This window comes from Rhincodon typus, chromosome 5, assembly GCF_021869965.1.
Source record: "Rhincodon typus isolate 14 chromosome 5, sRhiTyp1.1, whole genome shotgun sequence".
Taxonomy (NCBI): Eukaryota; Metazoa; Chordata; class Chondrichthyes; order Orectolobiformes; family Rhincodontidae; genus Rhincodon; species Rhincodon typus.
The window spans coordinates 22812122-22829592 of record NC_063336.1 but is presented as its reverse complement, the minus strand read 5'-3'; the positions used below and the strand labels follow the sequence as shown (position 1 = coordinate 22829592).

At 42.3% G+C, this 17471-nt stretch overlaps 1 protein-coding gene across 5 annotated transcripts in view; it reads left to right on the top strand.

The window, feature by feature from the left end:
• Positions 1-13240, top strand: part of sobpa (sine oculis binding protein homolog (Drosophila) a) — a 306669-nt gene extending 293429 nt beyond the window's left edge. For 4 of the 5 annotated variants that reach the window (XM_048597021.1, XM_048597019.1, XM_048597017.1 and 1 more), the window contains one exon: positions 10521-10627. Coding sequence is in view for 1 of the 5 variants with exons in the window: in XM_048597018.1 (XP_048452975.1) it covers positions 10521-10714 (194 nt within the window). In the remaining 4 variants the exon portion in view is untranslated. Of the gene's footprint in view, positions 1-10520 lie in introns of all 5 variants that reach the window. The other variant, XM_048597018.1, reaches the window with a different exon arrangement.
• Positions 13241-17471: the final 4231 nt, after the last annotated feature.

The window sequence follows — 17471 nt, the reverse complement described above, 5'->3', positions numbered from 1 at the left end:
TAGCTATGCAGAGTTCTGACAGCAGCAACAAGGCTCAAACTCATTCTAAATGTTTTTTATTAAAAATCATTTTCAATAGTAAAGGTCTACACAAATTGGAACGTGGCAGTTCAAGCTACATTTCTGTGGATGTTCCAACATCCCATTAAGCTGCATTTAAAGTGTCTTACTGTGTGCATTTAATGTTCCAAAGCATAAGCTGAATTACTTTCTGATGCCCTGGTCATTATAACTTATCCAAACACAGCAACACTTCTGCAGTAAGATCCCACAAGTAGCATGGGGTAGAATTCTCGAGGGGTTGAAAAAGGAATCATTTTCGTGTTGAACTGAACTTCTTACTCCTTCTTGATCAAAAAATTGCATGGATTCTCGCCTGGTCTTCATTCCCCATCCCTAAGTCATTTAAAGAAATTGGAAAACAATTGAGAAAGATCCTGAGATAACACAGTGTGGAGCTGGATGAACACAGCAGGCCAGGCAGCATTTGAGCAGCAGGAAAGTTGATGCTTCTTCAGAAATGGTGGGGAGGGGGGGAACTCCGAAATAAATAGAGAGAGGAGGGGTGGGGCTAGAGAAGGTAGGTGGGATGGTGACAGCTGAGTGCAGGTAGGGAGTGGTGGGGATTGGTCAGTGAGGTGGGAGGTGTGGACAGGTGGGAGAGAAGATGGACAGGTTGTGTCAGATCAAGGAGGTGGGGATGAGAGGGAGGGTTGGTCATGAGATGAGGCCGGGGGTGCTAACCAATCCCCACCACTGCCTACCTGCACTCACCTATCACCACCCCACCCCTCCTCTCTATTTATTTTGGAGCTCCTTTCCCCCTTCCCCCATTTCTGAAGAAGGGTTCTGGCCCGAAACATCAACTTTTCTGCTCCTCTGATGCTGCCTGGCCTGCTGTGTTCCTCCGGCTTCTCACTGTGTTAACTCTGACTCTAGCATCGGCAGTTCTTACTATCTCTGAGTGGGAAAGATCCTCACATCTTCAGATGATCCCAAGTAATTTTGAAGTGTCTACTGTAATGGAGACAAAGGAAGGAGCCAACTAATACAGGGGCAACAACTCCCAATCACCAAAGACCGAAATGTTAACCATGAAAACTCTTAATTCTCCTGATCTTCTTTGAATAGTACCAGGAAATTTTTCATGGACTTCAGTAAGGTGTTTGACAAGGTTCCTCATGGTAGACTGGTTAGCAAAGTTAGATCATATGGAATACAGAGAGAACTAGCCATTTGGATACAGAACTGGCTCAAAGATAGAAGACAGAGGTTGGTGGTGGAGGGTTGCATTTCAGACTGGAGTTCTGTGACCAGTGGTGTGCCACAAGGATTGGTGCTGGGTCCACTGCTTTTTGTCATTTATATAAATGATTTGGATATGAATACAGGAGATATGGTTAGTACATTTGCAGATGACACTAAAATTGGAGATGTAGTGGACAGCGAAGAAGGTTACCTCAGAATACAACGGGATCTTGATCAAATGGGCCAATGGGCCGAGGAGTGGCAGATGGAGATTAATTTAGATAAATGTGAGGTGCTGCATTTTGCAAAGGCAAATCGGGGCAGGACTTATACACTTAATGGTAAGGTCCCGGGAAGTGTTGCTGAACAAAGAGACCTTGAAGCACACGTTCATAGTTCCTTGGAAGGGGAGTCACAGGCAGATAGGATAGTGAAGAAGGCGTTTGGTATGCTTGCCTTTATCGGTCAGTGCATTGAGTATGGGAGTTGGGAGGTCATGTTGCAGCTGTACAGGACATTGGTTAGGCCATTTTTGGAATACTGCATGTGATTCTGGTCTCCTTGCTATAGGAAGGATGTTGTGAAACTTGAAATGGTTCGGAAAAGATTTACAAGGATGTTGCCAGAGTCGGAGGGTATGAGCAATAGGGAGAGGCTGTATAGGCTGGGACTATTTTCCATGGAGCATCAGAGGCTGAGGTAACCTTATAGAGGTTTATAAAAATCATGAGGGGCATGGATAGGGTAAATAAACAAGTTGTTTTCCCTGGGCTGGGGGAGTCCAAAATTAGATGGCATAGGTTTAAGGTGAGAGAGGAAAGATTTAGAAGGGACCTAAGGGGCAACATTTTCACACAGAGGGTTGTGCGTGTATAGAATGAGCTGCCAGAGGAAGTGATGGAGACTGGTACAATTAAAACATATAAAAGGCATCTGATGGGTATATATATAGAAAGGGTTTAGAGGGATATGGGCCAAATGCTGTCAAATGGAACTAGATTAATTTAGGATATCTGGTCAGCATGGACGAGTTGTTCCGAAGGGTCAGTTTTCCATGCTGTACAACTCTATGACTCCATGTCCATTTAAGAAGGTAAACAGTACCTCAGGTTAACATCTCACCTTAAAGAAAGTTCCTCTGACAGTTTGGCACTTGTTCTCTACTGCTCTAGATTTTGAGCCTTGTTTATATTCTTATTCTTTCCTGTAAATGGGGACTTGAACTCTCAAACTTGTGATTCAGAGGTTAAAGTGCTAACTTTGACCTAATGGTGACACTTACTTACATTAATTAAATACTATATTTGTCATAGTAGTGATATGTTGTCAAACAGTCTGATAGTTAAGTAGTTCCATAAGTGAATGGTCAAATGGGTGATGTTCTGGTTTGAGTGTAGGTATGTACAATTGTCATTGTGGTACGATGGATAGGCCATACTTCCTTGAGATGTTCTCCATGGAAGCATTCAGCCAGCCTCATTTGCCCAGATATTCTTCTGCATCTTAAATGATCCAAACACATTGGCCTTGAAACTCACAATCCAATCCAGATCCTAAAGATGAAGGTACAACATTAAACTTCTACATCACTCAGTCTACTGAATAGACTCTATAATTCCCATGAATGAATGGAACTACGTTCGCATGAAGTAATGAATAAGTTTTAAAATCATTTTAAAAACTGGAAGAACTGTGGATGCTGTGAATCAGAAACCCAAAACAGAAATTCCAGAATTGCAGAAGGGTCAGTGGACCCGAAACATTAACTCTGATTTCACTGATGCTGCCAGACCTGCTGAGCTTTTCCAGCAATTTCTGTTTTTGTTTATGATCATGTTCCTATTCTTCAGTATTTTCCTCCTCCTATGAAGCAGTTCTTCCTCAGGTTCCTGGTGAATGGTTCATCAGATTTCAGTTTCTCCTGAAAATAATTAGTGGTTCTCAACAGTGAATCTGCCATTCCAGTAATCCTGTATGTTAATAATGTCACAGCTGTAAATGGGAATTCTAAAAAGTGCTCTAGTCTTTGATTTAGAAGAATCACTTTCAGAATAAGCCTCTGCCTGATGTCCATTCCAAAATAACTTTCAAGCCTGCATATAAAGCCTCACTCAAACTGCCTCCAGCCAATCCCACCTCATCCTATCCCAAGATGTCTGCATTTCTCAAATTCTCTCTTGTTCTGATTTTAATCTCTCCACTATTGGTGATCATGCTTTCATCTGCATTGGCTACAAGCTCTGAAATTTATTTCCTAAACTTTTTTACATTCTCCTTCCCTTTCCTCCTTAAAAAAAATGTTCTTTAAAAACCCCCTCTTTGCTCAAGCTTTTGGTTATCTGTCCTAATGTCTCCTAGTGTGGCTCAGTGCCACGAAAAGGACATATTAACATAACACTCACTTGAAAAAAAAATCCCTTAAGATGTTTGAAAACGTTGAAGACATTACGTCCAAGCAAACTTGATTGTACTGGGCTTGTTTCTTCTATTGTAGACAGGCTCCTAAGGGTCCAATTTACCAACAGGGCCCTTCCAGGATCATCTCATACCAATAGTGAGACCTATCCATATTGGAATGGGCTGCTCCATAAGCCACGCTGGAATGATTTATTCATTGTCATTCTCAGGGATTCATTCTTAAGAATCTCATTATCATATTTAAATAAGAACCCAATGCTATTTTCAGGACATTTCTGCACCAATGACAATTATAAACTCACTTGGCAACATACAGTGCTAGTGGATAGCAAAAATAATAGGGCCAGTCTATAATGTCCAATCCTAGACATCTTTTATGGATCTTTAATGTACTGATTGGAATTTGTAAATGCAATCCCACTTTTTGAGAAAGGAGGGATAGATAAAACAGATCTTTTAGCCTGATTTCAGCAGTGGAGAAAATACTCAAATATTGTACAAAGGACATGACAACTGGACATTGAGAAAATAATGATAAGAGTCATCATAGATTCATAAAAGGGAAAGTTATATTTGATAAATGTTCTGGAGAATGTTACTGGCAGAGTAGATAAGGGAGAAAAAGTAGTTGTGGTGTCTTTAGATTTTTCCATAGCGTCACACACAAGAGACGAAACAGGAACAGGAGTAGGCCATTCACGCCCTTGACAGTTTAAAGTAGATTGATGGGACAGTAGTGGTCAAGTTGGACTTGTCCTGGGCAATCCTCCAAATTGCCCAGTAGAAGCCAGAATTGGAACTGCACAGAAACATCTTGAATAGAAACAGGCTACTTCAGGAGACCATGCCTTTAGTGCTTTTGCCAAAATGTTGCCAGGACACATAGCCTTTGCAGAATCTAGTGCTGTCTGCCGTTTCTTGATATTTCATGGAGTGAATCGATTTGTCTGAAGAGTGACATCTGTGATGCTGGGGACCACTGGAGGAGATGGAGATGGATCATCCACTTGGCAGTTCAGCCTGAAGAAGGATGCAAATACTTCATCCTTGTATTTTATGTGCTGGGTTACCCCATCATTGAGCATGTGGATATCTGTGGAGCTTCCTCCCCCTGTTAGATTTTGTCCACCCAAATGCATAATTGGATGTGGCAGGAATGCAGAGCTTAGATCTGATCCAATGGTGTAGGATTGCTTATCCCTGTTTATTGAACGCTGCTTCTGCTGTTTGGTATGTGAGTTGTCTTGGGTTCCAGCTTCACCAGGTCAACACTTGGTTTTTAGGTATGACTGGTGCTGCTCCTGGCAATGTCTTTCCTCTACTCTTCCTTGAACCACAGCTGGGCGATTAGTTTGATGGTAATGGTGAAGTGGGGGATATGCTGGGCTATTACGTTGCAGATTGTGGTTGAATACAATTTTATTGCTACTGATGGCCCACAGCATCTCATGGATGCCCAGTTTTGAGTTGCCATATCCATTCAAAATCTCTCCCATTTAGCACAGGGGTAGTCTCAGACAACTTCTTGAAAGCTATCCTCAAAGTGAAGATGGGATTTTATCTCCTTATAATTGTCATGGTGGTTGAGCAGCAAAGATTCAGCAGACTAATACCTGGGATGGTGGGACTTTCCTATAAGGAGAGTGGACCTGTATTCTCTAGAGCTGAGAAAAAAATGGATGCAGAGAGGCTGTTTCCCTTGTCCAGGACATCTGGAGCCATGGAACATGGTCTCAGGATAACTGTCAAGCCATCTTGGACTAAGATATCAAGGAATGTCTTCATTCAGAGGGCAGTGGGATCTTTGGAATTCTGTACTTCAGAGGGCTGTGGGAGTTCGGTCATTAAATATGGTCAACGCATCAAGGGACATGGGGATAGTGTGAGAAAATAGCATTGAGTTCGATGATTAGCCATGGCCTATGGCTGTCGTATGAGAAGAGATTGGTTCATCTGAGCCTGTGTTAACTGGAATTTAGAAGAGTGAGATGGGATCTGTTTGAAACGTATAATCTTCTCACAGGCCCATTGTTTGATTACTTTTCTGCATATGACAAATAAGCTCTGACATCTCAGAGCTCAATGGGAAGTTGGATTATCATGGGCCAGGCATATAGGCAGCACTACCCACCCTGCTTACTGTGCTGTCTGTCTGTGTGCAATAGGGTCTCCCAGGAGTATTGGGCCTTTCCGCTGAACTCATATGCTAGCTATTTGTGATTTAAACATGAAGTCTTGCAAATCCCTCAGTTGTGCAGAAGACATTGCTACTGCTACTTTTATCAACTTTGGAAATAGCTTATTCCAGTAATGCTGGAATGCTTCCAGAAAATGATGGGACAGGACTGGAAAGTTGGAAGGGGAGGGCACTTCACATGAGGCCATACTGTTCATCTTCAAAAAGCACCTCACATTCCTCAGCTCCACTGAGGAACAATGTACAAGTTGCCTTTGTGTTATATGGTGGCTGTTGCTTAGCTACACCACCATCTACAGCCATATTTCCAGCCTCGGACCACGGCACATGGCTTTAAAAATTTGTGATAGAGGGTCATTCTATGCTGCACCAGAAGGCATCTGAGACATAATTTTGTTCCATCGTGTAGAGGAGTCTCTCCACACCAAGAAGAAACACAAGGAGAGGATGTAACACCAAGAGAGAACACAATAAGCCTTTGCCTGTGTTGAATGCTTCTCTGGTCTAAAGTGCCACAGATTATTTACACATTAACCCATAACCAGCAGACCATTTCTCTTAACAGAAAAGAGTATCACTCCCTGAATCAGCTCCATAGTTCCAGCTGCAGGCTTAACATCATATAGCACGGTTTGCTAGACTTTGTAACACTTTTTGGTGACCAGATCTCTCCTTAATGGTTGATTCCTCTCTTTTTGTGAGAAAGCTGTTGTCTTTCTTCTCCCAGAAGGATCAGGATTTCACCCCCGCCCCACAATCTACAACCTGACCAAAGCCTTCAGAGAATCTAAATACAGGTCTAGCCACCATTTCAATGTTCACACTCCTTTCGTTCTACCTGTAACCATGGTGTACTTCTCCTTCAAGACATGCTGACTGCCTTTAAATGGAATGAAAGTGGCCCAATACTCCTGGGAGAACCTATTGCACACAGACAGACAGCACAGTAAGCAGGGTGGGTAGCGCTGCCTATATGCCTGGCCCATGATAATCCAACTGCCCATTGTCCCTGTGTGCTACACTCATTTGTGCCTGTGGAAGCAATAAGATGTAGGAGCAGAAGTAGGCCATTTTGCCCACTGGGTCTTCTCTGCCATTCAATTATATCATGTCTGATCTGATGATCCTCAACTCCACTTTCCTGCCTTACCTCCAGAAGCTCTGATTCCCTTACTGATTAGAAATCTATCTGTCTTCAATATACTTAATGACCCAATCTCTAAAACCGTCTAGAGTACCAAACATTCATTAGTCTCTGAGAGAAAGGTTTCTCCTCATCTCTGTCCTAACTGGATTGACCCCTTACTCTGAGATTATGCCCTCTGGTCCTAGACTCTGCCACAAGGAGAGATCTCCAGATCTGCCCTGTCAAGTCCCCTAAGAATCTTCAATAAGGTTTCAATAAAGTCGTCTCTCATTCTTCTAAATTCCAATAACAGACCAATCTACTCAACTTCTCTTCATAAGACAGTCTCTCCACACCCAGGATCAAACTAATGAATCTTCACTGGACTGCCTCAAATGCCAGTAGATTGCTCCTTCAGTAAGAGGCTCAAAACTATTCATCACATTCTAGGTGTGGTCCAGCTAGTGCCTTATATAGTTTTAGCAAAACCTCCATATTCTTGTACTCCATCCCTTTGAAATAAAGGCCAACATTCCATTTGCCTTTCCATTGAACTCATATGCTAGCTATTTGTGATTTAAACATGAAGTCTTGCAAATCCCTCAGTTGTGCAGCTTTGTGCAGTCTTCCTTCATTTAAATAATACTCAGATCCTCTATTCCTCCTTGCTATGTGCAGAACCTCACATTTTCCCACATTATATTCAACCTGCCAATTTATTGCCCACTCATGTAACCTGTCTATATTCCTCTGCAGACACTTTGTGTCATCCTCAGCACTTGCCTTACTACGTATTTATGTGGCATCTGCAAACTTGGTGACAGTTCATTCGCTCCCTCATCCAAGTAATACAATATATATTGTAGATACTTGTGGCCCCAGCATTGATCCCTCTAGCACTCGACTAACATCCTGAAAATGCCCCCTTTATCCCAACACACTTTCTTCTATTAGTTAGCCACTTCTCTATCCATGCTAATATACTATTCCCAACACCATGGGCACTGTTTTATTAAATAGACTAACACGTGATATCTTATCCTTCTGGAAATGCCTTCTGGAAATGCAAATGTATTAAATCTACTGTCTTCTCTTTATCAATCCTGCTTGCTACCTTTTTAAAGAAAGGTTGCGAGGCTTTGCTGTGCATTCTAGCATCAGTGACAGATTTTGGGTTTTAACTCTTATGTCTAAAATATCATAGGAAATGTGTGTGCAGGACAGCATAACTGTGCTGCAAATGTCTGATTTCACTCTGGCTCATTTGTATGAATGAGCTGTATTGAAGGGATTCAACTATCCATTCCCATCTTCATTCTATCCAATTCATACTTTATATAAACAAAAAAACCTATCTCACTGTCTCCTAGAACAGGAAGTCTTGCAAATAATTTGTAATAACTCTTGAAATAACTCCACAGAGGCTGGTAGCCTATCATCAAGTTACCCTTTATTCATACCTGCATAGTACTTGACACTGGGCCGGCTTCCTGAAAGCCAACTCTCAAATTGAACAGAACCTCTGAAAATCCTGTTTATATCTGTCAGCCAAGGCTCCCTGATTGGACCAGGTTCACAGCCTGGGGACCTCATGCTATGATATCCACTTGGCTGACTTTGTTACAATCACTACAGTATCCACATTTATTTTCATGTATTTTTACAACAGATTTTCCCAGAGCAACTGAAATGTGGCTCCCAGTTGGTAGTGTTGATTAATCCCGTCAAAATGAATCTGTCTGATTATTTGGTGTGATATTTACCTCACTGCATTGGCTTTAATGAATTAATAAATACATTTGCAAATAGCACTTATAAATTCATTAAAAGAGGGAATAGAATGAGGACACAGTTGATCAAATACTGCACAGAACAAAACTCAGTCCTGTTGGACCCTCAGAAGGAGTATTGAATAGTGGGGATAGGGGAATACATGAATATTCAGGAGTTTAATTTGATGGCTGTTGGGGATCAGATAACATCTTCATTCTGAGAATTACAGAGGTGGGGTTGAATGGTTATAGTCATAGAGGACTGTGACTGGATGGGGTGAAAGGCCATTTCTCATTCTGTATTTCATTCTTTCAGGTTTCCAGTATTCTGTTGCATCATGTTAGATATTCTTTGGAAAATACTTTCTGCGCCTGAAGACAAGTAATCTGCTCTCAAAATAAGCTTTGTACTATCAGTATTGAACCTTAGTAAATGAGGATTAATATATAGGTGGCACAATCTACTTTTATTGATCTTCAGCAATGTGAGTCTCAGGCATGACAGCATGGTCATTACAGAAGTTGTTTGTTCAAATACCACCATGACAAATTATGGAATTGATATCTAGTAATTTGTCACACCAGAAAGAAACGCAAAACCTACTGGATTATGGTAAAAACACAACTGGTTCATGAGTGCACTTTTGGGAAGGGAATTTGCCACTCCTACTGAGACTACATATGGCATCAATCCCACATTATGTGGTTGTCTCAAGGCAACCAGGATTGGGCAAGGAATACTGCAACTTCAGTATTCCCCATGTCCCAAGCTCAAATAAAAAGGTAAGGCATTAATATGCTGCGATATGTGAAATATTTAATGTTTTTAAAACTGGCTTGAGAAAATTGTTGTTAATTATCTTTACACTTGATTCTTCTTTTTTTTGGTATTGTTGAAATATGTGCATGTTCTTTTGTCAAATATTTCTTTCTTTAGATTTCCAATGGTGAGTATTATTTAGTGGGACTTTGAGGCATGCATGAATCTGCACATGTATTATTTTTGTTCAGTATTTTGGCATAAAATGTTAAACTTCTTACATGTACCAGTATCACAGATTAATTTGTAGTTTATCAGATGCAAGTTTGAATAAATGATAGGTTCCTCCCTCTGATTTGGAATGAATGGGAAAGATACTCATGTATTTGAGCAGGTGGGCTGTGTGACTCTGACACACTTTGCCTCTACGGTCTGCTCATCTCAATGCAAAGTCACTTCACTCAGGTCCTCTGGTAAATTATCTTTTTAAACCATTTCATGGAACTGCTTAGTACTTAGGACGCAGACACAGCCTGGTCAGCACAACAAGTCTGTGCCAGTGCTTTTTGCTTTACAGGAACATGATGGGCTGAATGGCCTCCATCTGTGACACAGGTTTGCTAATCTTTTTTTAAATCCAGTCTATCCCTTTCCAATTTCCTACTGATCCACCTTCCTCAATCTGCCCACACACTTCAGTATAAAATGTCAGTTCCCATTACATTTCTGGTTAGCTGCGGTATTTATCCTGTTTAATTCAAATGTTGGGATTTTTGTGTGTGTATGAAAACGACTTTGAATTATGGGGGTGAGGGGTAGAAGTTGGGAGACCAAGCAGAGTTACAGATACCCTCCTGTGGTCTTGATTTCTGCTTCTCCTCTGAAGATTGAGTTGAAGGGACAGACAGGCAGCAGGGTCGTGCTCTACCTTTAGCTGAACAAGGGGAAAATAAAGAGGCGGAGCTGATTTACCCACCGTTGCGTTCTCTTCCTCTCCAGGAATCTCGGTTGACAATCCGCTGAGCAGCCTGGAGAAATGGAGCAGTGCAGTCAACTTCCCGTCCACCAAGACGCCGGCAGCCGGCAGCCGGCCGGACCGGCAGGGGATGAGCAGCCAGGTGACCTCCCATCGCAAACGGCACTACTTTCAGTGTTCAGAGCTGAAAGAAACCATCTGGAACAACTCCGCCTAGGACAGAACTGACTCCAGCGTCTCCTCCATGTCCCACTAGTGCGTCTACAGCTATCAACAGAAACGTTTGGCAGTCCTACTCTACCCCATCCCTCCTTTATGTTCTTGTGACCTCTCCCTGCACCTATGGTCCTACTGGCAATTTAACTTACTTACCTGGAGTGACCTGCTTTTGTTTCTTAAGTCTTTCCACCCCCCCCCTCCAAAAAACACACACACACAGGCACACACTCTCTTCTCAAAAGATGCACTGACCAATTTTAGGTGTATTTTTTTCCCCTTTGAGTGTTTATTAATTATTTAACCTTTTTTTTCCCCCTTCCGTGACTGACCTGGGAATTAGAACCGGCAGCTGTGTGTGAGAAGTTGAGGTGGTGAACTCACCTCCTGGTCAGCGGTTCGATCCCCGTTCAGGGAGTAGAACAAGGCACTTTTTAATTTTAAAAAAAATTGTTTTAACTGAACCGGAACGAAGCAGTTGTTAAATTGACTAACTTTGTCTACTCCAAGCTAGGTGTAGGTCCCCCGGTCAGTTCCCTAGCACTCTGTTGCTGCTGCCTCCAGCTTTTTGTTCTTTCTTTTCCCACTCACGAAACCACCTTTCTTTCAGTGTTAAATGGACATTCATTTCCATTTTCGTTGACTGTAGGAAAGCTACACGTTTTTTCTCTCTCTCCTAAATTTACTGTGGCTGTTCACTACGTTGCCAAAGGAAAGCGGAGCTGCTCTGTTCAGTATACTCTGGGCGAAGTGTTTAGATTCTCTTCCCGTCTCCGGCCTTTCCAGTCTCCTTTAAGGAGAAGGCAGAAGGCTTGAGGACTAAAATTCCCCCTGAAAGGCGAAATGTCATCGGTGGAGGACTAATTGGTAGGCCTCAGTGAAATCTGAAGCCCTGAGCATTCTTGCAGTGTTGGAGGAAGTTGGTGAGAGACAGACTTATCCCCTTGCCCTCCAGCCCCTCAACTCCCCCTCCCACCAAATGTACACAGCCCCCTGTACGAAGAACAGCGTGACTACAGGACAAAGTAACTGCAAAAGTAGTGTGCGAATGAGCCTCTCGTATTATTTTGTCGTTATCGTTACTCCTCCGTTTGCTTTCTCGTTTTTTGCGTTTAAAAGAGAAATGTGCAATTGAATCCGCGGATGCTGGTGGAGGAAACAGGGTAGGATATACTTGTCTGCACTACAATAGGCCCAGCCCCGAGTGCACAGTGCTGCCCACACGGACTAGTGCGGGCTTTGCCCTGAAAGACTATGGGTGTCATGATGTAGGTGTCTCATTTTGCATGGTGACTTACGTTGTGCAATCAGTTTGTTTCGATGTTTCATGTAATTTCTTTTTTTTAAAAAATCAGATAAATATGATACCATATCAAATGTTTTTTTTTTGTTTTAATTGTAGTCATCTACAGCGGTATGACATCTTTACAACTCCCCCACTTCCTCCCCTTGCGGTCTAGTTAAGCCAGTAATGTTAACACGAGCTGGAATCGCAAAGCACTGCAGGCACTTTAGTGTCTGGATCTCATAGAGTCGTTGCATACTGTGCAGCAAAGAGCTGGCACAGCCTCTTTCTGTTCCCTGGCAGATGCCATCTCCTGTGCCATTTGAGACCAGAGCAAGCATGATGATTTGGGGAGGGGAAGGGGGTGATGTAATCTGAGCTCTGTAAGTAAATACTGATCCTTTCAGTAAGTTTTGTTTCATGGATGTATAATTCACTTTTTTATACCTTTATTTGAACCTAATTATTACATGTTTATCCATCTCTTTTTTTGTATTTTTTTTTCCTAAGCACCATCCAGCCAGTAGGTTTTATTTTTCCTGGTGTAACTTTTCAGAAGTATTAGAGCTGCCTAGCAACTGGTTGCAGCCTGCTGATGTCATAGGATCGGGTGACAGAAAGTTTAAAGGGAAAAAAAACAAAACTGAGCTGTTAGCTACCTTTACCCCCCATTCCAAATTCTCCCCACATTTCTCTCAGGCATTTTGCTTCAGACTGCAGACAGGCCAGTGGCTTGCAGCCGTGCACAGAAATGTCACAGGTCCCATTGATTCGCGAGAGAGTAAAAAACACAAAGCCAATTTTTCTGTCTCAGTTCTGAGTGCTAATGTGAAGCTTGTCTCCAAATTGGAAATTGTTGAGTCAGAGATTTGGTGCTGAAATATGAAGCTGGCGGTGGAGTGTCTGAGATGAGGTGTATATAACATGAAGGCCCAGAGCGGGAGATTATATGTCTGAGCAACAAATTGTTTTCTCCATTTCATCCTATATGGCTTATTTTCAGGAATAAACACCACCCTTGGTCTCTCAGCCTTATATGAGGTGAAGGTTTACAATTGTTGTATTGGTCCCGACCCCTTTCCCCTGTCCCCTTTATCTTTATTGCTCAGTCCCGAAGATGCCCATACCCAAACTGAGACCCAGAGAATAGCTACATTTTTTTCTAATTCACGTATGGATTCATGACATTGGCCGGCATTTATTGCCCATCTATAAGTGTCCAGAGGACAGTTAAGAATTAACCACATTGCTGTGAGTCTGGAGTCACGCGTGGTCAGCCAGGTGAGAGTGGTAGATTTCCTTCCCTAAAGGACATTAGTGAACCAGATGGGTTTTTACAATAATTGACAATGGTTACTAGCTACCGTGGCGGGATTCAAGCCTGTGCCCCCAGAATATGAGCCTGGGGCTCTGGATTACAAGTCCACTAAACCAACACCTCCCTGTGAGTTAATTAATGTCTGGTGAATGAGACATAAGTACCAATTCTGGATACATACATCAGTGCCTAATTCGCAGACTGTAGACAAAAACAAAAGATTTTGAAGGAAAGGACCTCCCTGATGATGTTTGGCTGTTTTAAAAGAATTGAAGTGACCAGAAGGTTCTGGCTGCATTGTCACACTATGTCACTCTGAGACTTGCATAGAGCATTTCCTTGCAGGGTTCCTTCTGCTCAGTCAGCATGTCTGTCTTTGGTGCCTGATTGGAAAAGACCTCAGCAGAATCCTTGATATTGCAATTTCTGCCAATGTTATGCCAACCATTCTTAAGACACCCCTCCCAAGGAAATTTGTGCCGTTGAATTCAGGTCGATTGGATGGAAATCCGTGCCTGTGAGAGATCACAGATTTGGTGTGCAAACTAAATTTGTGCTTCAGGCTGATGAAGAAGGAGCTTTACTCTGTCAAACTGTGTTGTATCCAACCAGGGGATTGCTTGATTGGACTGCCTAAAATTAATACATATGGTTTTAGATGGGATTAGACATATATCATTATTCCTGTCCTAATGGCAATGGGAGAATTTGCTTTATCTGCATTTATTTTCTGAATTTAATTTCAGCCTGGCTGCAACATAAATTTCCCTCACTGTCCAACCCACCCCAACAAAGTCGAATTGCTGTATTTTGCTTCCTGCAAATATGTCAGAGACAGGATCCTACTGATGCCAGATACCAGGGATGCTTTTTGCTTAGTCATTGTACTGCCTCAGTTTCCTTGCTTTTGTTACATACACAACTGTATCGAACTGTTAGAATTTCTGGATTAAACGAGATATTTGCTTTACTCCAGTTTGTATGTTTCTTCCCCCAGATTGCGTCGATTATTTATAAACTTAGGCATGTTGGGGGTTGATAACAGTTTCGTTCAGTATTGAAAAATGGGCAACAGCAAATTGACAACCAGGTTTACACGCATCTCAGTGTGTGGTTATTGGGCAGGTGTAGATCAAGCTTCCAACCTCTTGTTTCCCATTTTGTGCCTGCGCATCACCCCAGTTTCACTCCTTTAGATTGAAAACATGGGATTAAGACATGAGAGAATGAGTGTGATCTGGACCTGGGTTTGTTGCTGTGGTCATACAGAATGTACCAGTAATATATTCTTGAATGGGGATTAAATACAATGCAGTATCTTAACTCCAAATAGAATACTTCGCAATTGAATGAAACTCTTTCTTTCATTATCAGTGTGTTATGTCAATGGGTTGTGCATTCTGCAGTATCAGTGGACAGTACAGTGTTATGATTTATATTTTTCCATCCACCCAAGCCCCAAGACAAAGTGCGTTACTAATCCATTACATTCTGAGATGTCAAAGATGTACAAGTTTGGTTTTAAGGCACTCCATATAGGCGCATGCATCCCCCACCCCCTCCTCACCTGGCCCAAGAATAAAACAATCTGAAATAGAAAACAGGCTTCCGGGATGGTAGGCATCTGTGAAACTATCATGACTTGCCATTCAAAAAAAAAAATCAGTTCCCTAATGTCCTCTTAGGAACAGACACATGCCATCATTACCTGGTTTGACCTACATGTGACTCCAGACCCACAGCAATAGGGTTGACCATTAACTGCTGTCAAGGGATATTGGGGATAGGCAAGAAAAGCTAACTATGCTCACGGCATGAATAATAAAAAAAAAAGCCACTTAACTCCGCTAACATTTACCATTAAACGATGGCTAAAAGCAGTTTGTGGTCTTGGGATATATGGCTAGTGATGACTCAATGGTTCTAATGCTTTTGCAGTTTGACAGCGCTAGAATCCTTCCACCATATAAACATTACTGCCTTCTAATGGATATCTGCAGAGATGTTTGCCCTGGGTAAATCAATGCACCACTCTGTCATCATAAATCATAGGAAATAGGAGTAAGCCATTCTAACATAAAGCCTGACCTGCTGTTCAGTAAGTTTGTGGCTGATCAGACTGTGGCCTCAATCCTACTTTTCTTCCTGTCCCCCATAAACTTTCACTGCCTTGTAGATCACAAACCTGTCTAACTCAGCCATCAGAGTATTCAATGGTCCAGCTCCCACTACTCTCTCTGGAAGAGAATTATAAGACTTCTGTTGCTGTAAAAGACAAATATTCCTCCTCATCTCCATCTTAAATGGGAGACTTCTTATTTTGACAATGTGATTCCAAGTTCTGTATTTCCCCAGTGTTGTTCTTCAATGTTCTGAATATTGAACATGTCTCCACATCCACCCTTCAAGCACCTTCAGAATGTATGTTTCAATAAGATCACGTCTCATGCTCCTAAATTCTATTGAGTATCAGCCCAACCTGAACCAACTTTTCCTCATGAAACAGCCCCTTCATTCCTGAGGTCAGCCTGGTGAGCTTTCTCTGAACTGCTTCCAATGAAAGTATCTCCCTCCTTAAGCAAGGAGACCAGATCTTTACAAAGTAGTTCAAAATGTGACCTCAACAATGCCTTGTTTAGCTAAAACACAACCTCACTAATTTTTGGAAAGGGGATAGAGTATAAGGGAGAGTAAAGTCTTATCCTCTGCATGTCAACTGGCATCTTCACCATTCATAAAAATGACCAACTGCAACATTCTGTGGGAATGCATCCTCACCGAACTTTATTGTATTCCAAAACTAAAACAAAGAACTACAGATGTTGGAGATCTGAAACAAAAATAAAATCTCCTCTCACTTCAGATCAAAGATGTGGCTATGGGTACTCAAATGGACTTTGCTTCCAATTTCCAATCTTCCCTCACCTTCACCTCATCCATCTCTGACTCCTACCCTCTGTTTCTTGACATCTCTGTTTCCATTATCTGAGAATAGGCTAACCACCAATATCCACTACAAACTCACTAACTCCACAGTTACCTCAATTATACATACACACACAGTGCTTCCTATAAGGACCCCATTCCATTCTTCCAGCCTCTGTCGCATCTGTTCTGTTGATGCTTTCTTCGGTGGGTCACAGACACGTTCAGCTTTTTCCTCAACTGAGGATTTCCAGCTACCATGTTTGACAGGGCCCTCAACTGCACTTCTGTCCTCACTGTTCTCTTCCCTCCCACAATGGCAATAGGGTCCCCTTGTCCTCACTTTCCATTCCACCAGCGTCTGCATCCAAAGGATCATAAACCACCATTTCTATAACCTCCAGCATGATGCCACCAGCAGACACATATTCCCCTCCCCTCCCCTCCCCTCTCTTGTCAGTTTTCTCTCTGGGACATCCTGGTTCATTGCTCCTCCACTTCCAACACCTCCCTACACCCCATGGCATATTCCCATGCAATTGCAGAAGGTGTGACACTTGTCCATTTACTTCCACCCTTCTCATTGTCCAAGGACCCAAAAACACCTTTCAGGTGAAGTAGCTATTTACCTGTATTTCATTCAATCTAGTTGACTGTATTTGCTGCTCACAATGTGGCCTTCTCTACACTGGGGAGAAGAAACTCAGACTGGGTGACCACTTTGTGGAACCTTTCCCTCTATCTGTAAAAATGACCCCGAGCTTCCCATTGCCTGCGACTTCGACACACCAGTATGTTCCCTAGCAAGCATTTCTGTCTCAAGCATGCTGCAGTACTCCAGGAAGGATTCCTCATCTTCCACAGGTATCTTACAACCTCAGGACTCAATATTGAGTTTAATAATTTCAGAGTGCAAACGCTCTTTTCCATCTTCTTTACCCACTATCACACCCTCAGGTCCTGTTCTGCAAGGGTTGTTCCCAGCACAGCCAACCCATTTTCAACTCATTACACTTCTTGTTAGCACACATTGAGCATTTACTCCTATCATCAATCCCTTTGTCTCTTTCCCTTTTTTTCTCTGTCTGTCTCTTTCTCTCTCTCTCTAACTCTGGTCATTGTCTCCACCTATTGGTCTCACACGTACCCCCACCCCCTTTCCCTCAGCCCCTCATCGGTCATCAGCATAAATATTACCATTTCTCAGCTTTCAGTTCTGAAGGGTCACTG